This window comes from Crinia signifera, chromosome 8 (assembly GCF_055691185.1).
Source record: "Crinia signifera chromosome 8, ASM5569118v1, whole genome shotgun sequence".
Lineage (NCBI taxonomy): Eukaryota > Metazoa > Chordata > Amphibia > Anura > Myobatrachidae > Crinia > Crinia signifera.
Window position 1 is genome coordinate 172,872,772 of NC_139224.1, and position 27,880 is coordinate 172,900,651.

Sequence of the window (27,880 nt, forward strand, 5' to 3'; positions counted from 1 at the left end):
ACGTTACACCCTGCTGGTATTGCTGGTATTGCTGGTATTGCTTGTGCTACCAAAATCCTGTATTCATATACTAACTGGCCCGCGGGTAAATGCCAGAAGGGCGGATTGCCAGTTTGGGCACCTGGGGGCCTGGATGAGTGACTGTCTCCCAGGGCTCCACACGGCTGCCATGTTTAGCTGGGGTGTGACATGAGGCCACACGATTGTTTCCTCGTGACACGTGATTGTGTATAAATATCCTCATTCCACAAAGTGGTTCCGGGTGATAGATCCACAGTCCATAGATCTAGCCCAAAAGGTAGACATGACGCGTTCCACACATTTTTTTTTTGTGACTGGCATGTTCTTACTTTACCATCTATGTCGGTATAGAGGGAGAATATAATAGTACTAGTAAGCCCACTCAAAGCAAATGCTTCGAAAGCGAGTAGATGTCATTTCACTCGCTGCCAACAGGTGTCAGGGTTTCAGAGTCACACGCCTTCATGTGACATCACGCAAAACCCGCCATCACTCAGACATGCGGTCACATTATTCTCGGATGCGTCACAGTTGTGTGATAATCGGCGATTAGTGATTTTTGCACAAGTGCAGTGAACGCAGCATCGCCCCCTCTGTACGGTCTGGTTCCTGCTGCTCAGTGGAAGGTGTGAGAAGCCAAAAAGTCAGCGACAGGGGCGTCATTACCGGAATACGAGCGCACAAACCGAAATGGCGCAGTAACAAGTCTATTCGCAGAGCAGCTGCTGCTGGGAACCGTCCCCGACACAGAGAAACACAAGATTCCTTAGTATATACATTTGTGTTATCCCAGAGGGGCGATTTATCACTGCGCTATTAGCGATAGGGCGTTCTCTGGGTCGGAACTGGAAAAGGTCAATACATGAAACTGGCGACATGAGGTTTTTTTGCGTCAGGTCGACACCTGAGCTTTGCTCACCATGTGTCGGCCAGCGCTCCACTGTGAACACTGCGCTGGCACTGCGCCCTGCACACGTTACCGTGCACAATTGGAGAAAAAAAATCCGCAAAAACATTCGTCAATGCCGACCCTGTGCATTTGGCTTCGGTGTCGACATAGATCTCAGCCTCTATATTTATATAATTATAGGGGCCCCAGAATGTGGGGGGCATCCCTGAGTCTCATTATCTTCCATGTTCTAGTTAATTGCTTAATAAAACTGATTGGCCTTCTCAATACTGATGGGCGTGGTCTCAATACTGATGGGCGTGGTCTCAAGTTTATTTATAAGCGATATAAACTGACACTAGGGGGTCAATTTATTAAAATGTGAGTTCTATTGAAGATGGGATGTTGCCCCTAGCAACTAATGTGCGCAGGCTCTGTGTAATATATCCTGTGTGCAGGCTCAGTGAAGTATATCCTGTGCGCAGGCTCCGTGTAGTATATCCTGTGCGCAGGTTCCGTGTAGTATATCCTGTGCGCAGGTTCCGTGTAGTATATCCTGTGCGCAGGTTCCGTGTAGTATATCCTGTGCGCAGGCTCCGTGTAGTATATCCTGTGCGCAGGCTCTGTGTAGTATATCCTGTGCGCAGGCTCCGTGTAGTATATCCTGTGCGCAGGCTCCGTGTAGTATATCCTGTGCGCAGGCTCCGTGTAGTATATCCTGTGCGCAGGCTCCGTGTAGTATATCCTGTGCGCAGGCTCCGTGTAATATATCCTGTGCGCAGGCTCCGTGTAGTATATCCTGTGCGCAGGCTCCGTGTAGTATATCCTGTGCGCAGGTTCCGTGTAGTATATCCTGTGCGCAGGCTCCGTGTAGTATATCCTGTGCGCAGGTTCCGTGTAGTATATCCTGTGCGCAGGCTCCGTGTAGTATATCCTGTGCGCAGGTTCCGTGTAGTATATCCTGTGCGCAGGTTCCGTGTAGTATATCCTGTGCGCAGGCTCTGTGTAGTATATCCTGTGCGCAGGTTCCGTGTAGTATATCCTGTGCGCAGGCTCCGTGTAGTATATCCTGTGCGCAGGTTCCGTGTAGTATATCCTGTGCGCAGGCTCTGTGTAGTATATCCTGTGCGCAGGCTCCGTGTAGTATATCCTGTGCGCAGGCTCTGTGTAGTATATCCTGTGCGCAGGCTCCGTGTAGTATATCCTGTGCGCAGGCTCTGTGTAGTATATCCTGTGCGCAGGCTCCGTGTAGTATATCCTGTGCGCAGGTTCCGTGTAGTATATCCTGTGTGCAGGAAGTCATAGATAGTACCTGGTGTACCTGGCGCAGGAAGCCATAGATAGTACCTGGTGTACCTGGCGCAGGAAGCCATAGATCGTACCTGGCGTATTCTTCTGTCTACGTTTGTACTCATTCTAGATGTGGTTTGTGTGACAGGTAAATATCAGAGGGGGGAATTTACTAAGATGTAAACATGGGATGTTGCTATGGGCAACCAATCAGATACTATCTATTATCTTCTAGAAGGTGCTAAAGAAGTAGATTCTGGTTGGTTGCCCATGTGAATAGAACTCCCATCTTGGTGAATTTCCCCCATAGAATATGATTGGTGGATTGCTATGTGAGTAATGGCCTCTCTCCGTGTTTCTCCAGTTTGACGCTGACAGAGACGAGGAGGAAGTCTTCTTTGATATCAGCGTGGCCGTCGACAACAAGCTGTTCCCCGCCAAGGTGCCCGTGGCCGGTGAGTGGACATAGTCCTACAATCTGTCGTTACCTGTCCATCGTTCCACCTGCCGTCTGATCGGCTGATGTATCAATAGGTCACATTTCTGCAGTATCTTCTCTCTCGCCCCGGTTCCCTCCATCAAATATCCGCTACCTTTGCAGTATACGCTACCTGTGCACATAGCTGAGCGTTCCGCTGAATTACTGTCGCTGCGCTGCTCCGAGGCATCAGCGTAACACTTGTTCTAGCACTTTATTATCTTCTGTAACATTTCACCACTGTAACACTGCTAATACAGAGCAGCTGCTGTCACTTATCTAACGGGCCCTACACATGGGGGGGCACTGCTGAGCGTTCCGCTGAATTACTGTCGCTGCGCTGCTCCGAGGCATCAGTGTAACACTTGTTCTAGCACTTTATTATCTTCTGTAACATTTCACCACTGTAACACTGCTAATACAGAGCAGCTGCTGTCACTTATCTAAAGGGGCCCTACACATGGGGGGATTGCTCAGAATGCTCAGCAAGATTGCTCAGCACACAGCGCTGCACAGCAATGTGGCAGCGCTGTGTGCTGAGCGATCTGTCAGGACCAGTGTTCTTCGGTAAGAACATCGGCCCTGACCGGAGATTAAGAGATTAATATCCAGCGGATATTAATCACCAGGGCGATAACGAAGCGCGGGGCTGCCCATCGCTAACGCTATGTCCCTACACACAGAGCGATGTTGGGGCGTCATCTAGTGAGATCGCTTAGAAAATGCTTTGGGGGCATTAGTCATTTGCCCATGATGAAGGTGTGTAGTTCACACCATGACGGCTGTCGGTGACTGTTCTATATGGTTGGAGAGATGGATTGTTGTACCCCTGTGGGATAAGTACCAATTTGCCGTTACCTCTGCATCGTATATTTAGAATTCATTTCAGAAATACCACCAAATCTTACAGGCATCTCAGAGCTTGATCGGTAGTCAGGAGCTTGTTTGGATTAAAGGTCGGGACTATGGATAGTGCATGCCTTAACTGTCCCTAAGTATAGCATGGCATGCTGGGTATTGTAGTCCCACAACGGTTGGGGAGACACATCTGGCTGGAGTCTTCTGCACAGTGCAGCCGTGCTGAGAACGTGGGCGTGCGGGCAATGATGTGAGCTGAGCTTTGTGTGCGTTGTCCTTGTGAGAAGGTCACACCTGATTATTGTGTTCCGCTATACAAAGACCTTCCCTAGTTCTCACCATTGATCTGCGAGAGGTAACAGCCTCGTGCTGTGACACACAGATCTATTTATCCCTCTGTGTCACACACACATGTGTATAAAGGGATTTATCCACTAAGCTCAGATGGTATTGAAACTCTGTTGCCCAGGGCAACTACCTTGGTGTAAAGAAATCCAGGAACAGTTCCAGCATATGAATCCTCAATTAACGCTTTAGTGCCAGAAGGGATCTAACTGGGGCACAGTGCTAAATATTTACTTTTTTTTTTTTTTTTGCACCTGGGCTGTGCAATAGTCTGCAGGTAGCGAATGTGCTGCAATAGTCTGCAGGTAACGAATGTGCTGCAATAGTCTGCAGGCAGCCAATGTGCTGCAGCCAAGCTGTCATGAATATACTTTGATGCTGTGGGACCTATATGTGTCTCTGAATGAGGCCCACAGTCACTAATGGATTTGTACCTTGCTCTCCCTGCAGCTGATGCCACCCACGGAGGCTGGGCATATGTAGTCTGTGTCTGACCATACCCACCACAGTCTGAGTGCCTTATGTATACAGGGGGCAGCAGACAGAGACACCCAAGGGCTGGTTTGGGATCTAAAAGTGGCCCCCCACATGGGCAGAATCGGAGGTATAGAATGCGGTGTAGCCATGGCAACATCACAGGATGGCAGAGTTTCTGTACTCCAGAGATGGAATGATTGGGGACATTGCAGTGTAGTGAGTGGGGGGCTGTTTGTGTGTGGCCGCGAGTCCCCCCCTGATACATGGTATTAGTGATTTAAGCCAGCAGACCATTGCAGAACTCATACATGGGACTTATCCAACAATACACAGAATGTATCGAACTATGTCTAAAAGAAGCCAGGTTCAGGAAGGTCACAGCTGAGATGTATTACTATATATAGTCTGAGCCAAAGGGTATATGCAGCACATACACTGCACAACGATAATATGGAGAAAATACAATGATAGCACAGATAAGGAGAATGCTAAGAGTATTTATTTCACCATCTGTATTTATACAAGGAAGAACAATGTCGATATATATCTCACCCCAGCAAGGGCCTCATTGAGGGGCTTAGGTATTAATAATTAGGCAACTCCCTGACATGTACATAGGTGTTTTTTAAAACAAACTCTGGGGGACTTCACACGACTTATATGCAGTCTCCATTTCGGGAATCTGAGCCAGTGCCAGGGGGAGGCTGCAGGAGGGGGATCAGAAGATCCCACTCCTTTCTATATACCTCCATAGGCAGAAGAGTTTTGCTTTTCAAGGTTTAGTACAAAGGGGTCACATTGTACGTAGTCCATAATAATGGGGACTGCAATCTGTAATGCTAATCCGTCTAGGCGGCATGTTTCTGAGCAGGGTAATGCCCCAATGCCGAACGCAATATTGAATACAGATACAGTACATCTAATAGGGATTGTAGCCAGTAATCATTTCAGGATTCAACTACTTTATCAGTGACCTCTTCAGCCTTCTCCAACCGCATTTCTATTTTGCATATTTTTTGCAATCGTTTTATTGCTAGGATTATAAATGGTCAGCGATCTCCACCATGGGCCGGGAAATCTTCATCAGTGGTCATTCATTCATCAATGGGTGAATACGGACGGTGTAATGGTTACATTACTGCCTCACAGCACTGAGGTCATGGGTTCTATTCCCACCATGTGTTATATATACGGGGCAGTACGGATGGTGTAATGGTTACATTACTGCCTCACAGCGCTGAGGTCATGGGTTCTATCCCCACCATGTGTTATATATACAGGGCAGTACGGACGGTGTAATGGTTACATTACTGCCTCACAGCGCTGAGGTCATGGGTTCTATTCCCACCATGTGTTATATATACGGGGCAGTACGGAGGGTGTAATGGTTAGCATTACTGCCTCACAGCACTGAGGTCATGGGTTCTATCCCCACCATGTGTTATATATACGGGGCAGTACGGATGGTGTAATGGTTACATTACTGCCTCACAGCGCTGAGGTCATGGGTTCTATCCCCACCATGTGTTATATATACGGGGCAGTACGGATGGTGTAATGGTTATAGCATTACTGCCTCACAGCGCTGAGGTCATGGGTTCTATTCCCACCATGTGTTATATATACGGGGTTATCACGGATGGTGTAATGGTTACATTACTGCCTCACATCACTGAGGTCATGGGTTCTATCCCCACCATGTGTTATATATACAGGGCAGTACGGACGGTGTAATGGTTACATTACTGCCTCACAGCGCTGAGGTCATGGGTTCTATCCCCACCATGTGTTATATATACGGGGCAGTACGGATGGTGTAATGGTTATATTACTGCCTCACAGCGCTGAGGTCATGGGTTGTATTCCCACCATGTGTTATATATACGGGGCAGTACGGATGGTGTAATGGTTATAGCATTACTACCTCACAGCGCTGAGGTCATGGGTTCTATCCCCACCATGTGTTATATATACGGGGCAGTACGGATGGTGTAATGGTTACATTACTGCCTCACAGCACTGAGGTCATGGGTTCTATTCCCACCATGTGTTATATATACGGGGCAGTACGGATGGTGTAATGGTTACATTACTGCCTCACAGCGCTGAGGTCATGGGTTCTATCCCCACCATGTGTTATATATACAGGGCAGTACGGACGGTGTAATGGTTACATTACTGCCTCACAGCGCTGAGGTCATGGGTTCTATTCCCACCATGTGTTATATATACGGGGCAGTACGGAGGGTGTAATGGTTAGCATTACTGCCTCACAGCACTGAGGTCATGGGTTCTATCCCCACCATGTGTTATATATACGGGGCAGTACGGATGGTGTAATGGTTACATTACTGCCTCACAGCGCTGAGGTCATGGGTTCTATCCCCACCATGTGTTATATATACGGGGCAGTACGGATGGTGTAATGGTTATAGCATTACTGCCTCACAGCGCTGAGGTCATGGGTTCTATTCCCACCATGTGTTATATATACGGGGTTATCACGGATGGTGTAATGGTTACATTACTGCCTCACATCACTGAGGTCATGGGTTCTATCCCCACCATGTGTTATATATACAGGGCAGTACGGACGGTGTAATGGTTACATTACTGCCTCACAGCGCTGAGGTCATGGGTTCTATCCCCACCATGTGTTATATATACGGGGCAGTACGGATGGTGTAATGGTTATATTACTGCCTCACAGCGCTGAGGTCATGGGTTCTATTCCCACCATGTGTTATATATACGGGGCAGTACGGATGGTGTAATGGTTATAGCATTACTACCTCACAGCGCTGAGGTCATGGGTTCTATCCCCACCATGTGTTATATATACGGGGCAGTACGGATGGTGTAATGGTTACATTACTGCCTCACAGCGCTGAGGTCATGGGTTCTATCCCCACCATGTGTTATATATACAGGGCAGTACGGATGGTGTAATGGTTACATTACTGCCTCACAGCGCTGAGGTCATGGGTTCTATCCCCACCATGTGTTATATATACGGGGCAGTACAGATGGTGTAATGGTTAGCATTACTGTCTCACAGCACTGAGGTCATGGGTTCTATTCCCACCATGTGTTATATATACAGGGCAGTACGGATGGTGTAATGGTTACATTACTGCCTCACAGCGCTGAGGTCATGGGTTCTATCCCCACCATGTGTTATATATACGGGGCAGTACAGATGGTGTAATGGTTAGCATTACTGTCTCACAGCACTGAGGTCATGGGTTCTATTCCCACCATGTGTTATATATACGGGGCAGTACGGATGGTGTAATGGTTAGCATTACTGCCTCACAGCGCTGAGGTCATGGGTTCTATCCCCACCATGTGTTATATATACGGGGCAGTACGGATGGTGTAATGGTTAGCATTACTGCCTCACAGCACTGAGGTCATGGGTTCTATTCCCACCATGTGTTATATATACGGGGCAGTATGGAAGGTGTAATGGTTATAGCATTACTGCCTCACAGCACTGAGGGCATGGGTTCTATCCCCACCATGTGTTATATATATACGGGGCAGTACGGATGGTGTAATGGTTAGCATTACTGCCTCACAGCACTGAGGTCATGGGTTCAATTCCCACCATGTGTTATATATACGGGGCAGTACGGATGGTGTAATGGTTAGCATTACTGCGTCACAGCGCTGAGGTCATGGGTTCTATCCCCACCATGTGTTATATATACGGGGCAGTACGGATGGTGTAATGGTTAGCATTACTGCCTCACAGCGCTGAGGTCATGGGTTCAATTCCCACCATGTGTTATATATACGGGGCAGTACGGATGGTGTAATGGTTAGCATTACTGCCTCACAGCACTGAGGTCATGGGTGCTATCCCCACCATGTGTTATATATACGGGGCAGTACGGATGGTGTAATGGTTACATTACTGCCTCACAGCGCTGAGGTCATGGGTTCTATTCCCACCATGTGTTATATATACGGGCAGTACGGATGGTGTAATGGTTAGCATTACTGCCTCACAGCACTGAGGTCATGGGTTCTATCCCCACCATGTGTTATATATACGGGGCAGTACGGATGGTGTAATGGTTACATTACTGCCTCACAGCGCTGAGGTCATGGGTTCTATCCCCACCATGTGTTATATATACGGGGCAGCACGGATGGTGTAATGGTTACATTACTGCCTCACAGCACTGAGGTCATGGGTTCTATCCCCACCATGTGTTATATATACGGGGCAGTACGGACCGTGTAATGGTTAGCATTACTGCCTCACAGCACTGAGGTCATGGGTTCTATCCCCACCATGTGTTATAAATACGGGGCAGTACGGACGGTGTAATGGTTAGCATTACTGCCTCACAGCCCAGAGGTCATGGGTTCTATCCCCACCATGTGTTATATATATATGGGGCAGTACGGACGATGTAATGGTTAACATTACTGCCTCACAGCGCTGAGGTCATGGGTTCTATCCCCACCATGTGTTATATATACAGGGCAGTACGGACGGTGTAATGGTTAGCATACCCAGTCATGGGTTCGATTCCCACCATGGCTCTAACTGTGTGGAGTTTGTATATTCTCCCCGTACTTGCATGGGTTTCCTCCGGGTACTCCGGTTTCCTCCCACAATCCAAAAATATACTGTTAGGCTAATTGGCTCCCAACAAATTAACCCTAGAATGTCTGTGTGTGCGTGTACATGTGGTAGGGAGCATAGATTGTAAGCTCCACTGGGGCAGGGACTGATGTGAATGTGCAAATATGCTCTGTACAACACTGTGGAATATGTGTGCGTTATATAAGAAACTGTTAATAATTAAATAGCGAGCAAGACGCAGTTTCCCCATGATTAGCCCTTAGCACCGTTACTGGAAAGTAAAAATATTTCCTGACCTATTATAGAACTAATATAAAAACTAGTTAAGAGTGAATTATCATCAATGGAGTGCTTGTAAATCTATATATACGGACAAAGAGAGGAGAAAGGCGCCCCCTGGTGTAGTCATTGGAGCAGGTACGTCAGATATTCCGTTAGTGGTGATTAACAAATAGCGTCACACCGGCTTAGTACATCTGAAGGGAAAGCGTCTTCTCTGTGACATGGGGACAATGAGAGATAGCGGCTGTGTGCTGGAAGACACTACAGGGGCCTCATTCTGTCTGACAGGACAACTTGTCACCTACATTCTGATTGATAAATGGAACAGTTGGAGCCGTCATTTAGAAACCTGGTGCACTCAGTAGACTGGGAGCACAGCGGTGACCTTGTGTATCGATTCCTTCTGTTCATTATAATGATCTATAGCTGTATTAGGGAACGCTGTATTAGCACTTCTGTCGCTGGGTCAATAAGAGCATCAGCATCTGACCTTCTGAGACTCCGGCTATGTCCTTTTGCAGCAGCTGGATGACACAATGGGCCCCATTCAGACCAGTAATCAAGGCTGCCATTTTATTTCAGTTGGACAATACCATGCTGCCCTGCAGGGGGCAGATGCAGAGAGAGTTAGATTTGGGAGGGGTGAGTTCAAACTGAAATCTAAATTGCAGTGTAAGAATAATGCAGCCAGTATTTACCCTGCACTGAAACAAAATAACACCCAAATCTAATAGCCCCCATACACTATGCTATTTGAGCCCGATTACATCCAATTCCGGTGACATCGGCCCAAACAGCGTGTGACTGACGTCCGATACGATGCACAGACCTGGAGAAGGGGCATAGTGTCTAGGGGCCGTAAATCACTCTGCACATATTACATCTGCCCCACCTGCAGTGCAGCATGATTTTGTTCATCTGCAAAAATTCTGTAAAGTGAATGTCAACATGACAGCTTTGAACTCTGCAACCCAGTCGACATTCACTGTTAACATTCCAATTGCAAAGCGCATCTGATTATACTGCGCTATATAAGAAACTGAAAATGAATATTCCATTCAGACTATGATGTCCTTCTGAATTTTGGTTTTGTATACCACTGTTTCGCTCAGTCCTGGGAAATATATTGGCCTTGGTTCAGGTCCTGACACTTGGGGCGGGGCAGGTCTTGTCAGCGATGAAGGCAGATCTCAGGACGGAGAATTATTGGCCTCTTGCTCGGTCCGATGCAGTGGGTTACAGTATCGCACGCAGGGGGGTTTCTGAGTACCCAGAAACCCCCACAGGGCCCTAGCCTGAAAGCTTAGGGTCCCCTCTTTCCATGGGTACAAGAATTTTAAAAATCGGCCCTGGGGGACCAGAGATATCTGACTTCAAAGGAGTGGTCCCCATCCAAGCCTGTTAATTGCTCTTCCCAGTCAGATGTTTCAGGTTCTGTCTGACTTAGAGTTTTTCTGAGGGAATATTCCAAAGCTGGGACTCTCCCCCTTTGATGGACAGTAGTAGCTTGTCTCTACTGTTCCCAGAACCAGAGATATCAGCCTTCCAGCAGCTGGTTACTGCTCCAGCTCCACGCACCTGGTATGTAGTTTTATAAACTCATTGGCAGATTGCTCTGCCTCCTGAACTCTGATCCCCTAGTCCCCAATACCATTTGGTAGGTGGGATTCTCTAGTTTTTAATTCCATTAAAAGCTAAGAAATCTATTTCTGGGAACTGGAGATATCTGCAGTCAAGCAAGCTGTCCTCCCACCAGAAAATATGAATAATAAGACCACTCCACTATACACCCCTCCTCTGCGTATTAAACATCCTCTACCACCCTGGAAGTTATGTATTAGGGCCCCTTCATTCAGCCAAATGCCCCCTTCTCCCACCACATCTCCCACCATCTGTGCAGTAAAGGGGTAATTAGTGGAAATTACTGATCCAGGCCCTACATGCAGAGCGGTTGATATAATACCCCCTAACACCCGCGGGACATCAAAGCTTCAGCTCATAGCACCCCCTTACACCTACCGCCGGAGGTAGGGGTCTACACTGCTGTTTATATATATATATATATATATATATATATATATATATATATATAAAATTATTATTAATCTACATTTGGTCTATTTATAATACTTTAACTGACCCGGCATATACTGGGTCACCTAAGTGTCCATCTCCGTGCTTTTCTCCGCCCCTCTCTGGAAACCCCCTTCTGAAAATCCTGCGTTTGCCACTGGGTTACGCATCGCCCGATGGCGTTGCATCCTCCGCTCAGTAATACATGCAGGAGGCGTCCCAGTGATAAAGCAGCACTAGCTTTTCTTATGTCTGTGTGCTGGAGTTTTACAGAATGATGGCAGAGCGCAGTAAACAACATCCAAATATTATTTTGCTTTAGGCAGAGCTGTTAGATCTGTTCGCCCTGCTGCACATTTATTAGGATTTACTTCCTTACAAGTGTAGCGTCTCTGAGGCGTAAGCTGGCCTCACAGACCGCCAGTACTCCACGGACCGTGAATAGAGCTTGTTGCTATCATGGTCTGCTGAGCATTTTGCAAAGTGTCAGTGGATTCTGAGGCAACAGTGACTATAGAGACCATTGATGTGTATGTGACAGTCAGTCGGGGGGGGGGGGGGAGCTAAACTTTATCGCAGTTTTATCCGTTCTTTGTTTTTTTTTGCTTGTACCTGAAACATTATGTTGTGTGATTCCTTATTGGAGCCTTTGTTCTTATTAGTAAGGGCTTATAATGGTCTTTCGCCGCTGTCTATCAAGTGGATGTGTTGGTGGTTCTGTTGCCCTGGGCGATTGCTTACTTGCTCATGTTGCTAATTTCTGCACTGGAATGAAGAGTGGGCTTTGTTGGGGATGGAGGGATTCTTTTTAATTGGCTTGTATTTCGAAGCTGGTGATAGACCGTCTTGCAGCCAATCATCAGGATATTCTGACCAACGATAATTGAGAATGACCTGCCCATTATGCCATGAGCAGCTTCATGATGTGTCTGGTGAGCCACAGACTGCAAGTTACATATTGCAACGATCTGGGTCCCCCTGCAGCGCAGAGTAGTAACACTGGGGCAGATGTATTAAGCCTGGCGAAGAGATAACCTGGAGATAAAGTAGAAGGAGATAATGCACCAGCCAATCAACTCCCAACTGTCATATTTCAAACACAGCTGATTGGCTGGTGCGTTATCTCCTTCAACTTTATCTCCAGTTTATCTCTTCGCCAGGCTTAATACATCTGCCTCACTGATACCAAAAGAACGTCATCAAGTCAAAATAAACTTTATATCATACATTAGACTTCCATGATAGAAGAGTAGCCGGTTGCAGGTTAAACCTTCAGTCCTATGGGGGTTATTTTGGTTCACTCTTTCTGACAAATTTCTTCTTAGATGGACAAAACCATGTGCACTGCAGGTGGGGCAGATGGTACTTGTGCAGAGAGTTAGATTTGGGTGGGGTTTTACTTCAAAGTGAGATCTATATTGCAGTGTAAAAATAAAGCAGCCAGTATTTACCCGGCACAGAAACAAAATAACTCACCCAAATCTAACTCTCTGCACATGTTACATCTGCCCCACCTGCAGTGCACATGGTTTTGAATAAGGCTCTATGTGCGGAGTGTGGCGTGCAAGTTTACACTGTGCACATACTAGAGCTGTGCAGAGATAGCCATTGTCACATCAGCATTTGTGACTGAAGGGGCGTTACTGGGTTGTAATGGGGAGTTTCTGTGTCGGCATTGCTCAGCGTTGTTGTGCCGACGGATGGGGCATTGATCGTATCGGAGCGTGCACGTGGATAAGGAACGGTTCACACGAATGCACACTTTGGGCCTCATTCTGGGTCACTCGCAAAAGAGAATTCACACTCTAATGGTCAAAACCATGCAGCACTGCAGGTGGGGCAGATGTAACTGTTGCAGAGAGAGTTAAATTTGGGTGAGTTATTTTGTTTCTGTGCAGAGTAAATACTGGCTGTTTTATTTTTACACTGCAATATAGATATCAGTTTGAACACACCCCACCCAATGTAACTCTATGTGCACATGTTGATTCTGCCCCACCTGCAGCATGGTTTTGTCCATTAGAGAGAGAATTTGCTTTTGCGAGTGAACCAGAATCAGGCCCTTTGGCTCTGTGCCCGTAACATGGGAGCAGGTATGGTTGACTTACGATCATCTCTGCGTCAGCCCCATGGTGTCCCGTCAATAAATGCTATATATAAAAAATATAGAAATTCTCCCTTGCTGCTGTTATATTGACACAATAGCGTAGGACTTACGGCTTATTCTTTCCTTACAGGACCCAGCGAGCTCGACTTAAGCCTCATCCTAGACAGCGGGGACACTGCGGATACCACATTGGACTTCGATGATCAGGTAATGACTATGTTGACGGCTCACCCCCCCCCCCCCCTCCCTGTGTGAATATTGCTGCAGCCCACTGGTGCAATGGGTACTTGTTTCCTAGCAGGGTGCCCACTAAGCAAATTGCTTAGTGGGCTATTCTGCATAGGAAAATCGCATCGCATGCGTTTTGTTAATTTAATTTATTCACTGCTCTGTGTGTCCCAGGGGATCTCATCGCATCGCATGCCATTTTATAGTGTGTGCGATGCCATTACATTAGCTATACAATAATATGATTGTATGACATACAAAGAGGTTTTAGGCATCCCCTCACTATCCACCCACCCCGAAGCATGGCGAGCGGTGGCGGAACGCGTCCTCCGACCTTTTCATACCCCCCCCGCTATCTGCGTCGGTGTGGAGTTTATGTTATATAGTGTAGCAAGCGCAGGGAGCCACCGAGCCCGAAGCATGGCGAGCAGACGCGGAATACATGTAAAGTAATCTGCGTCTCCTCGCGGGGCTCGCTGCACTCGCCACACTTCGGGCTCGGTGACTCGCTGCGCTCGCCACACTATATAGTAGTAGTAGTAGTAGTAGTACGTTTATTTATAAGGCGCCACAAAGCGTCCGCAGCACCGTACATAGCAAACAAAAAACAAATGTCAAGGTAACGTACAGGGTGTGTTGAAAAATACAGTATAAATCGGGGTATAGCTGGTAGAACTAAAATCAGCATCAGTTCAGAAGGGAAGCGGTCATCTATTAGAATGAACTTAGGTCTACAGTCATTAGGTCGACCCCACTAGGTCGACTGGCAGGAAGGTCGACCTGACTTAAGGTCGACATGGGCCAAGGTCGACATGACTTAAGGTCGAATTTGCATAAAGGTCGACATGAGGAAGGTCGACTGGTCATAAGGTCGACATGGGTTTTTCACTGTTTTTTGAGCCGACATGTGCCGACAGGCGGTATTTCATGCCCTACCATCCACTAGGGCGTGGTGGGAGAATAAAATAGTGTGCCGAGCGCAGCGAGGCACCGTGCCCGAAGCATTGCGAGCGATGCGAGGGTCCGATTCTCATTGCCAACTGTGTCCATGTCGACTGTGTCGACATTCGGATAAAAAACCAGTGAAAAACCCATGTCGACCTTATGACCAGTCGACCTTCCTCATGTCGACCTTTATGCAAATTCGACCTTAAGTCATGTCGACCTTGGCCCATGTCGACCTTAAGTCAGGTCGACCTTCCTGCCAGTCGACCTAGTGGGGTCGACCTAATGACTGTAGACCTAAGTTCATTCTGACAGATGTACCGATTCCGTTCTGAAGTAGGTGTCAAAATTGTCGAGGAGACTGAGGATGAAGTAGAGGAAGGGAAGAATAGGGGAGGAGCACAGGTGAGGTAAAGAGGTAGGGTGAGTACGTGAGGAAGGAGGGCCCTACTCATAAGAGTATACAGACTAAAAGGAGGTGGGTGGACGAACGAAAAACAATAGGATAAGTAGGAACGGAGGCAGGATAGGAGGATCAAAAGAGGTTAGGAGGAGGGATAGGCTAGTCGAAAAAAGTGGGTTTTGAGGGAGCGCTTGAATCAGAAAGCCTGATGGGTGGCGGGAGGTTGTTCCAGTGCAGGGGGGCAGCATGAGAGAAGTCTTGGACACGGGAGTGGGAGGAGGTGATTAGGTGAGAGGTCAGTCGGCGGTCAGCGATGGAGCGAAGAGGACGGGAGGGAGTGTGGATAGAGATCAGTGAAGAGAGGTAAGGAGCGGTGGAGGATAGTAGGGGTATATAAAGTCAACTGCACTCCGACGTGGATAGTGGGGGTATGAAAAGTCAGAGGACGCATTCCGCCGCCCCTCGCGGGGCGCGTTGCGCTTTCCACGCTTCTGGGTGGCGTGGATAGTGGGGGGGTGTGTAGAACATCATTGTATGTCATACATTGATGTTATTGTATAGCTAATGTAATGGCATCGCACACCCTATAAGATCGCATGCGAATTTGCGGGAGGTGCGATGTGATCCCCTGGGGCATATAGAGCAGTGAATAAATTACATTAAAAAAATGGCATCGCACAGCACTAAAATGGCCCATGTGATGCCATGTGATTTCACTATGTTAACGTATGTAGGAAATGTGTGCGCCCTGCTAGGAAACAAGTCCCGTGCAATGTATCTGCAGAAGGAGAGATATGTCTGCACAGCCAGGTGCCCTCGCTTTAATGCTGATTGGAAAAATGGCATCAATTACTAGAACGACATTTGCCAAGAAAAGTAATTTTAGCTCTGTTACGTTTTCTCGCTTTCTGCATCTTTTCCTAATTGCCAGAATTTTAGCTGAAAAATTAGAGCGTAATTAATCAATGTTGTGAGATATATCCCCCAGTCATACAATAAGGAAACTCGCCGGGGCGCTGTGCCGTAATTAGTACCTGACCGCGCTCCTGCGCTGCCCGGAATTCTGCGCGTCTTTCCGATTTTAATAGTCCGTGGGAAGCGGGCCCGAACACGGCTGCCATGGCAACTGTCACCTGCGATATTTGCTGTTCCTGCCTGACGGACTGGGCTTGTTTGCAGCGTCTCACAATGGTATGACGGGTGTACATGATTGGCTAGATGCCTCAGGGCACAGTGAGAGGACGAAAGGTGAGCGCCAGTTCTGCGCTGTCCAAATAGAGCGGTGCCCATCGTAGATCGATAAGTGACCATTGTGGTTGCTTAATATATGCAGCTGCTGTTGGCATCTAGTTTGAGGCCGTTTGGTGCAACTTGTACTGGGAAAATGGACGCCTGGTGCGACCTCACCGGATGTCAGCTGGACGCCCATTTCCTTCCCAGCAGGCACGCATATGTAATTGACTTGCGTGCACCTTCCACATCTTTCGTTGGTCGGCGAATGGGTGGCGCCAACCATTCGCATGGCTGGGCTTGGTAATTGCAGCATTGCAAATGTACCGGAATAACCCCCATTGTGAACACACTGAATGATGTTGGCATCGTCGCTGATGTCGGTCAGTGACATCACCAGGGCCCTTTAAACCTTTCCATACAGCGTATTGTAACGGCGTCACTGGTCATTTAGAGGCGCGGATATTGCGCTGCGATATGATGTTGTATCGCTGTTGCCAATGAAAAATCTTGTTGTGTTTTTAGATTATTATTTTATAAAGTTGTGTAAGAGCCAAAAGTGAGACTGTGAAGTGTAGGTGACAGCGGGGCGCCGATGAGGTCTGTCCGGACGATGCGTGACGCAGCCGCTCGCTGGACATTTATTCAGTCCATTACGTGTTCCTGCAACCTGGGAATTCATTAGTCTTTCTTAATTGCGCGGTGAGACGTCGGGAAGTTCATCTGGCTTCCTCTGGAATTGTCATGCAGCAATTAGCAATTTGGAGAGTCTCACCGTCGCTTTGCGCATATCTCCACGGTCGTGGGAAGTGACATGGTGGGGGGGGGGGGATGGGGGCATGGGGGTTTGGTCACACACAGTGGTCTGGTATGACCGTTCCGACAGGGCTGGTAATGGTAACACAGAGACCTCAGCAGTGATATGACGATGGTTTCCCAGCCCAGAGCTGTATGTGTATTGCCAGTGATGTCAGCGGTGTAGGACTGACAGGACTGAGCTTGCACACGTAACATAACAAGCGGTTACTCCTGTGATATGTGGTCAGTGACACGTCAGCTGGGACATACACATGTAACATAACACGCAGTTACTCCTGTGATAGTAATATGTGGTCAGTGACACGTCAGCTGGGACATACACATGTAACATAACACACGGTTACTCCTGTGATAGTGATATGTGGTCAGTGACACGTCAGCTGGGACACACACATGTAACATAACGCACAGTTACTCCTGTGATAGTGATATGTGGTCAGTGACACGTCAGCTGGGACATACTGTACACATGTAACATAACACGCGGTTACTCCTGTGACAGTGATATGTGGTCAGTGACACGTCAGCTGGGACATACACACGTAACATAACACGCGGTTACTCCTGTGATAGTGATATTTGGTCAATGACACGTCAGCTGCGACACACACACACGTAACATAACACACGGTTACTCCTGTGATAGTGATATGTGGTCAGTGACACGTCAGCTGGGACATACTGTACACACGTAACATAACACGTGGTTACTCCTGTGATAATGATATCTGGTCAGTGACACGTCAGCTGGGACATACTGTACACACGTAACATAACACACGGTTACTCCTGTGAAAGTGATATGTGGTCAGGGACACGTCAGCTGGGACATACTGTACACACGTAACATAACACGCAGTTACTCCTGTGATAGTGATATGTGGTCAGTGACACGTCAGCTGGGACATACACATGTAACATAACACGTGGTTACTCCTGTGATAATGATATCTGGTCAGTGACACGTCAGCTGGGACATACACACGTAACATAACACGCGGTTACTCCTGTGATAGTGATATGTGGTCAGTGACACGTCAGCTGGGACATACTGTGGACACGTAACCTAACACGCGGTTACTCCTGTGATAGTGATATGTGGTCAGTGACACGTCAGCTGGGACATACACACGTAACATAACACGCGGTTACTCCTGTGATAGTGATATGTGGTCAGTGACACGTCAGCTGGGACATACACACGTAACATAACACGCGGTTACTCCTGTGATAGTGATATTTGGTCAGTGACACGTCAGCTGGGACATACTGTAAACACGTAACCTAACACGCGGTTACTCCTGTGATAGTGATATGTGGTCAGTGACACGTCAGCTGGGACATACACACGTAACATAACATGCAGTACTCCTGTGACAGTGATATCTGGTCAGTGACACGTCAGCTGGGACATACACATGTAACATAACATGCAGTACTCCTGTGGTAGTGATATCTGGTCAGTGACACGTCAGCTGGGACATACTGTGGACACGTAACATAACACGTGGTGACTCCTGTGATAGTGATATGTGGTCACTGACACGTCAGCTGGGACATACTGTGGACACGTAACCTAACACGCGGTTACTCCTGTGATTGTGATATGTGGTCAGTGACACGTCAGCTGGGACATACACACGTAACCTAACACGCGGTTACTCCTGTGATAGTGATATGTGGTCAGTGACACGTCAGCTGGGACATACACACGTAACCTAACACGCGGTTACTCCTGTGATAGTGATATGTGGTCAGTGCTGGGGTTATACTGGGGCGCGCAGTGTTTCCTCTGTCACGGGTGCAGCTGCAGCTCTGCCGGGAATGTGACTTCTGCCAGATTAATTTTAGGGAAGATTTAGGAGCCACAAAATCTATTTGCGTTTTATTCTCTGACTGCAAAATGAATTGATCTGTGTCCTGCCAGCGCCGGCAGACCAGCTGGATTAATGCCATGATATCTGTACAAGTCATCCGTCACATCTGCCAGGACCTTCTGCTCAGACACCAGGTCCCTGCTTATATGTGACCCATCTACACATACACAATTCTTCCATTCTGTGTGTGTGTGTGTGTGTGTGTGTGTGTGTGTGTGTGTGTGTGTGTGACCCATCTACACATACACAATTGTTCTATTCTGTGTGTGTGTGTGTGTGTGTGTGTGTGTGTGTGTGTATGACCCATCTACATCTACACATGCAGGATTGTTCTGTTCGTGTATGTGTGTGTGTGTGTGTGTGTGTATGTATGTGTGTATATATATATATATATATATATATATATATATATATATATATATATATATATATATATATACACATATATATATATAGTCCAAAGAGCAGTCGCACCCGCTAACTTGTATGAATGGACCGTGCCAGGTCACAATTGAAATAGAAAAGAGTCCTGTTCAAATGCTCCAGAGCAAACAGAACAACCGGCACCAGTCAAGGAATGAAATTCAATGCAGATTCATTTAATGGAGAATATCCAGGCTCAGTACAATGAGGTAATCATGGACACCCATCAGGAAGATACAACAAGGCAATACATTACACGTCTCCTCGACGGCCGTTTCGGCGCACCCAGCGCCTTCATCAAGAGGGGTCATCAAGACACTGAGCCCAGGACCTAGAATTTAAAAGGTGTGCAGAGCCATACTCACCTGCGCCACATCAGCTCAATCAAGGGAATCCGGCTCCACATTCGATCACCCACTCGCGCGTCACCGCAGTAAGCACCAGCCGCACGTATGAACAGGAAGTCCACACGGCGGTGTGGAACTAAAAAGCAGCGTCTGCCGCGGGGGGAAGGTAATGTGGTTCCTGGTCCCAGGAAATGAGCCGGGTCGCAGGTTGTTGTCATGGAGATCTGACGCCAATGCTAATATCGCAAAAACGCTATGGTGTAACCATAATAATCGCAGGGGGTACTAGTACACCAAAATTATGTGCAAGAGACGCATGCAAAAAGGTGACATAGTAATTAATCAATAAGCGAATAACACTTATTTAACACAAAAAGCACTAAGATAAAACAACACATTATGAGGACATCGGAAGCAGAAAACAAGCACACTATGATTACTTAATGAAAGGGGAAAAAGAAAACTCCTCATTTAAGCCAACCGGTCTCATGCAATTGAGCTCATAAATCCAGTAGCATTCTTTTTTCAATAGAATACCGTGTCTGTCGCCACCTCGCCTCAACGGAGGCACATGTTCGATGGGCATAAAGGCAAATTCATTGATGGAATGGCCCATTTCGACAAAGTGCCTGGCTACCGGAGGGGTGCTGGCATCAATTTTCTGATAAGCCTTCTTGATTGAAGACCTGTGCACTCCAATTCTCTCTTTTAACATTCTCATTGTTTTGCCAACGTACAATTTGTTGCACGGGCACTGAATCAGGTACACAACGTACTTTGTATCACAGTCCATAGCATGCCTTAGGTTGTATCTGATGCCTGATATGGGGTGTATGAAAACATTGGTTTTGATTATGTGTCGACAATTGACGCAACCGGTACATTTCTGCGAACCAACTGGCCTAGAAAGCCAGCTTCTCTGATCAATTTTAGGACTAATGTCCGAGTAGGTCAACTGTTGTTTAAGATTTTGGCTTCTTTTGAAGCAGAACATTGGAGGACTCTGACACACCTTCCCCATGATTGGGTCTGTGCGCAAAATATGCCAGTGCTGTAAAACGGCTTCCTTTATGGCCTTTGACGCTGTAGAATAGGTGGTCACAAAATGTAGCCTCTGTTCTTTTTCTTCCTTGACCTTGGGAATCAACAAGTCAGCCCTGGATAGACTCAGACACTTAGATCTTGCCTCGTCCACTTTTCTGTGGTCATATTGGCGATCAGTGAATTGTTTACACATATCGGTTAGGACACCATCCAATGCTGCTCTGTCAGACGTGATGCGTACTGCTCTCAGTAATTGAGAAAACGGTAAACCGCGTTTCAGCGGCTGGGGGTGGAAACTGGATGCAAGTAAAAGAGTATTTTTATCGGTTGGCTTTTTGAAGAGTGACGTAACAAAAGTCCCATTTTTAATAGAAATCAAAACATCAAGAAAATGTAGGGAAGTGGGACTATAGCTGGAAGTAAATCTAATTTTCCCTGGAATGGAATTCAGAAAGAATACAAAGTCGTTAAGGAGTTTCTCAGTGCCAGTCCAAACAAAAAACAAATCATCAATATAACGAACGTAACAACTAATGAATTTGGAAAAGATAGGATGGGAAAGCAAATACCGTTTTTCATATTGAAACATAAAAAGATTGGCATACGATGGGGCCATGTTAGACCCCATCGCCGTGCCACGGCGCTGCAAAAAAAAACCATTGTCGAACAAAAAATAATTTTTGTTGAGAACCAATTCAAGTAAAGTTAACAAAAAATCAACTGGTGGACCTGAATAAAGTGGACTGGCACTGATACACTCCCGAACTGCTCCGATGCCCTCATCATGTTCAATATTTGTGTAAAGGCTGGTGACATCAAGGGTCACCAGCAAACACCCTTCTGTCGGTTGACCAAACTGACTAAGTTTGTTTAAAAAGTCTGTGGTGTCACGCAGAAAAAATGGGCTAGATTGCACAACCGGCTGCAGAAGAAAATCTATGTACTGCGACACCGTATATATGTGTGTGTATATACTAAGTTATTCATCGCGCCCTCCGGGTGTTCTTCACACCATCGTAAGGGGCTATGCCTGCACCCCCTGCGCTGGAGCAGCGGGTCTGCCTGAAACTCCCCGGAGCAGTGGGTATGCCTGCAAAAACTGCTGGATCCCTGGCTGTGGGTGTGGTGTTTTGAAAGGGGGTGGGGGTGTGTATGATGCTGGTCTATCCCTAGGGGGGGCAGGTTTGTGTATAACGCTGGGCGGGGGGGGGGGGTGTCCTAAGGCAGAAACTCGGTGTATAACGCTGTCAATCACTCTTGTAACCCCGCCATAGGGGATGAGTGACAGATCTGGCTAAATATATAAGATATATAGACGGCAGAACGCCACGGCACTCCAGGCAATACGATAGTGCAAAAATCTTCTTTATTGAAGCACTACAGTAAAAAACAGCAACGTTTCGATACTATATGTATCGTCTTCAGGCTAATTTAACACTGTGAGCACACTAATATTTAACATACTGATACACCAATGAAACTCAGTGAATCTCCCGCCGGGAGCATGAGGCGTGCCACGGGTATCCCATGACGTCATCATCCGTCGACCCCGGGATTCCCGGGGCGGCCGTACTATACGTCACAGGATTACCATAGCAACCAATATAGCAAACACAGGATGACCGAAAAGTGCAATGTGCATAGCAGATATACATACAACATATTACCAATCTACACATATAAAGAAAATAGAAAAAAAAGGACAATATGTAAGTATAAAAGTGTATAGACAATATGAAAAGCGCCCAGTTGAATCTGAATATATATATATTATATGTTGTATTTTTTTATTCCATGTATAAAACAAACCATACACTGACTGACTGTGGAAATAACCCATGATAAATAGCTAGGTCAGTGGTCCCCACCCTGGGGTGCCTTGGGGGACTTGCAGGGGTTCCCTGGTTTGGTGGTCCAGGACCAAAACAAGTTATTTATGTCCCATATAATAGTCACATTGTGCACAAACACAAGTGAATGCCGTCCATCATCACATCAATGATCCGAAGCAGCAGTATGACTGGTGCGCCAAGGCGGCCGAGTAGTGAGTAGTCCTTCCTGTGGGAGATGTGTATGCAGATGCAAAATGAGGAACATCAAGGATAAGGGCGACCCTATGGGTGCCCAGCAGTAGTGACGCAGGCATCATGTGTCGGCATATGCACACCCTGGCATGACTCACCTGCGTTTTAAAGATCTGCGCAGCCTGCTAATAATGTCATGTTGTGCGGATCTGCTGCAGCGTACAAGCGGATTCGGTATGAAATCCCGACAGGATCAAAATCACGACATTTAAAATCCCGGCAAGGTCAAAATACCGACATATAGAATGTACAGGTGAAACAGTCAACATGACTTTCGGTCGAAAGGTCGCAAGGTCGATGTGGGTTTTTTCACTGTTTTTTTTTACCCGAATTTTGACATGGTCGACGTGAACACAGCTGGAAGTGAACCGCAGCGCTCGCGATGTTTCGGACACGGTGCCTCGCCTGGCTCGGCACACTATTTTATTCTCCCACCACGCCCTAGTGGATGGTAGGGTATGAAATACCACCTGTCGGGTCAAAAAACAGTGGGAAAAAAACATGTCGACCTGTCGACCAAAAGTCATGTTGACTGTTTCACCTGTACATTCTATATGTCTGTATTTTGACCTTGTCGGGATTTTGACCGTCGGTTTGACTGCATCCCGTACAAACAGGATCTAAGCCCTATATGCAGAATCTTAATGCAGACCTAGAACTTGTGACTGTATCCTGTCATTGTCCTACATAGAATTCTGCACAGCTTTATGGAGTAAACAGGGACATTTCACATAAATGTATCATATATATTTTTATTCTTAATGCTTTTCAGAATGAAGAAATTCCACATGTTTTGGGGGATGATTATGTAAGAGGTAAGGTCTCTTCCTTTACATACATTAACATATGTTGTGTTATGTATTAGTAGTTAATAGCCTGTTAAAATGATAACTTCTGCAAAGTAGTTTCACTTTGAGCTGTGACCGTTTTTACTTTCACTTTGAGCTGTGACCGTTTTTAGCCCACAAACTCTCCACCCCCAGTCCCTATCTGCTCCCACCTCCAATCTCTGTCCTCTCTCCATATACAGCAAGTTTGAAACAGATCAGTTTACCAGTTTGGTCCATTAGTGGTCAGTGGCGGTACTTTACCTCATAGAGGTGAGGCGTAGTTAGACTTGTGGGGCCCATTTATCTATGGGTTTTAGCTATTTAAAACTCATTGCATAGGCTATATGGTGCTCCAGCCAATTAGCTAGTTTTTTTTACCTAGGTGCTGATTGGCTGCAGTTTTACTACTTTCATGTATTTAGAGAGACCTTGGAGACTATAGGGTACACACCCACACAGCACTGACCATGCCCCCACGCACCATTGGCCACACCTACACATCACGGGCCACACCCACAAACCACTGATCATGTACTATGGATTTAGAGAGACATTGGGGGTGATAGTTGTAGGAAGCGTACACACCCACACAGCACTGACCATGCCCCCACGCACCATTGGCCACACCTACACATCGCTAGCCACACCCGCACAGCACTGACCATGCCCCCATGCACCATTGGCCACACCTACACATCACTGCCCACACCCACAAACCACTGATCATGTACTATGGATTTAGAGAGACATTGGGGGTGATAGTTGTTCAGTACTAGTGTACACACCCCCCACGGACCATTGGCCACACCTACACATCACTGGCCACACCCACACAACACTGACCGTGCACCATTGGCCACACCTACACATCACTGCCCACACCCACAAACCACTGATCATGTACTATGGATTTAGAAAGACATTGGGGGTGATAGTTGTACAGTACTAGTGTACACGCCCCCCATGGACCATTGACCACTGACCACACCTACACATAACTGGCCACGGTACTTATGTAGTATCTGGGCTGCCGATTTTGTGATTGTATGCCTTACCTTAAGGCATACAATCAGATGCGATGCGATGCGATTCGATGCGATTTTGCATAGGATTCAATGTTAAGAAGGTCCTGTTCATTTCCCCACTATCCAAGTGGGCATAGAGTTGATTTTATATAGCGTGGCGAGCGCAGCGAGCCACCGAGCCCGAAGCGTGGCGAGCGAAGCGAGCCCCGCGAGGGGACGCATATTTCTTAAAAAGTATTCTGTGTCCCCTCGCGGGGCTCGCTGCGCTCGCCACGCTTCGGGCTCGGTGGCTCGCTACGCTCGCCACAGGTTTATATCCAACTCCATGCCCACTTGGATAGTGGGGAAAGGAAAAGGACCCCTTTTTCCCATTGAATTCTATGTTAAAATGGACTCAGACCATTTTAACATTGAATCCTATGGAAAAACCTTGACCATCGCATCGCATACGATTTGGTCGCATGCGATGCGATACGATGCGATGCGATCCGATTTCTAAATCGGCAGCCCAGATACTACATAAGTACCCTGGCCACACCCACACAGCACTGACCATGCCCCCATGCATGATACATACACCTGCGAGAAGGTCACCAAGCCGTGTCACATTGCTGGGATCCATCCGCTTACATGTTACATATACTGCATTGCCCTGTTACTGTCCTGTTCCTGACATATATATCTCTTATCTTTCATTGTTACAGAGGAGATGAAGAGATCAAAAGTCATATTTATATTAGGTAAGTGTCAGTGTGAGTGTATGAGGTGTCATTGTGAGTGTATGAGGTGTATGAGGTGTCAGTGTGAGTGTATGAGGCGTGAGTGTTGTGACGTTATATGTGGTGTCACCCTCCCCAGGGCCGAAACTAGGGTTTCCGGTGCCCGGGCCAAGGAAGTCATACTGGTGGCATACTGAGGATGATGGAGCCATTATATGTGGTGTCACCCCTCCCTCCCTCATGTTACTGGTACAGTACTAGTGACACACTGAGGATGATGGAGCCATTGTATGTGGTGTCACCCCTCCCTCCCTCATGTTACTGGTACAGTACTAGTGTCACACTGAGGATGATGGAGCCGTTATATGTGGTGTCACCCCTCCCTCCCTCATGTTACTGGTACAGTACTAGTGTCACACTAAGGATGATGGAGCCATTGTATGTGGTGTCACCCCTCCCTCCCTCATGTTACTTGTACAGTACTAGTGACACACTGAGGATGATGGAGCCGTTATATGTGGTGTCACCCCTCCCTCCCTCATGTTACTGGTACAGTCCTAGTGTCACACTGAGGATGATGGAGCTATTATATGTGGTGTCACCCCCTCCCTCATGTTACTGGTAAAGTACTAGTGACACACTGAGGATGATGGAGCCGTTATATTTGGTGTCACCCTGTCATGTTACTAGTACAATACTGGTGGCACACTGAGGATGATGGAGCCATTATATGTGGTGTCACCCCCTCCCTCCCTCATGTTACTGGTACAGTACTAGTGTCACACTGAGGATGATGGAGCTATTATTTGTGGTGTCACCCCCTCCCTCATGTTACTGGTACAGTACTAGTGTCACACTGAGGATGATAGAGCCGTTCCATGTGGTGTCACCCCCTCCCTCCCTCATGTTACTGGTACAGTACTAGTGACACACTGAGGATGATGGAGCCATTATATGGGGTGTCACCCCTCCCTCCCTCCGTCATGTTACTGGTACAGTACTAGTGTCACACTAAGGATGATGGAGCCATTATATGTGGTGTCACCCCTCCCTCCCTCCGTCATGTTACTGGTACAGTACTAGTGACACACTGAGGATGATGGAGCCATTATATGTGGTGTCACCCCTCCCTCCCTCATGTTACTGGTACAGTACTAGTGTCACACTAAGGATGATGGAGCCATTATATGTGGTGTCACCCCTCCCTCCCTCCGTCATGTTACTGGTACAGTACTAGTGACACACTGAGGATGATGGAGCCATTATATGTGGTGTCACCCTGTCATGTTACTAGTAATTTACTGGTGGCACACTGAGGATGATGGAGCCATTATATGTGGTGTCACCCCCTCCCTCCCTCATGTTACTGGTACAGTACTAGTGACACACTGAGGATGATGGAGCCATTATATGTGGTGTCACCCCCTCCCTCATGTTACTGGTACAGTACATGTGTCACACTGAGGATGATGGAGCCGTTATATGTGGTGTCACCCTGTCATGTTACTAGTAATTTACTGGTGGCACACTGAGGATGATGGAGCCCCTCCCTCCCTCATGTTACTGGTACAGTACTAGTGTCACACTGAGGATGATGGAGCCGTTATATGTGGTGTCACCCCCTCTCTCCCTCATGTTTCTGGTACAGTACTAGTGACACACTGAGGATGATTGAGCCATTATATGTGGTGTCACCCCCTCCCTCATGTTACTGGTACAGTACAAGTGTCACACTGAGGATGATGGAGCCGTTATATGTGGTGTCACCCCCTCCCTCCCTCATGTTACTGGTACAGTACTAGTGTCACACTGAGGATGATGGAGCCATTATATGTGGTGTCGCCCCATCCTCATGTTACTGGTACAGTACTAGTGACACACTGAGGATGATGGAGCCGTTATATGTGGTGTCACCCTTTCCCTCATGTTACTGGTACAGTACTAGTGTCACACTAAGGATGAGGGAGCCATTATATGTGGTGTCACCCTCTCCCTCCCTCATGTTACTGGTACAGTACTAGTGACACACTGAGGATGATGGAGCCGTTATATGTGGTGTCACCCCTCCCTCATGTCACTGGTACAGTACTAGTGACACACTGAGGATGATGGAGCCGTTATATGTGGTGTCACCCCTCCCTCATGTCACTGGTACAGTACTAGTGTCACACTGAGGATGATAGAGCCATTATATGTGGTGTCACCCCCTCATGTTACTGGTACAGTACTAGTGTCACACTGAGGATGATGGAGCCATTATATGTGGTGTCACCCCCTCATGTTACTAGTACAATACTGGTGGCATACTGAGGATGATGGAGCCATTATATGTGGTGTCACCCCCTCATGTTACTAGTACAATACTGGTGGCATACTGAGATGATGGAGCCATTAAATGTGGTGTCACCCCCTCATGTTACTAGTACAATACTGATGGCATACTGAGGATGATGGAGCCATTATATGTGGTGTCACCCCTCCCTCAT

At 47.2% G+C, this 27,880-nt stretch overlaps 1 protein-coding gene across 1 annotated transcript in view; it reads left to right on the forward strand.

Annotated features, from left to right (window-relative positions):
- Positions 1–27,880, forward strand: part of AK5 (adenylate kinase 5) — a 167,752-nt gene that overhangs the window by 113,036 nt on the left and 26,836 nt on the right. Inside the window, exons 7-10 of the mRNA XM_083157793.1 lie at positions 2,565–2,655; positions 13,551–13,627; positions 23,593–23,635; positions 25,380–25,415. Coding sequence (XP_083013919.1) covers positions 2,565–2,655; positions 13,551–13,627; positions 23,593–23,635; positions 25,380–25,415 — 247 coding nt within the window. The remainder of the gene's footprint in view (positions 1–2,564; positions 2,656–13,550; positions 13,628–23,592; positions 23,636–25,379; positions 25,416–27,880) is intronic.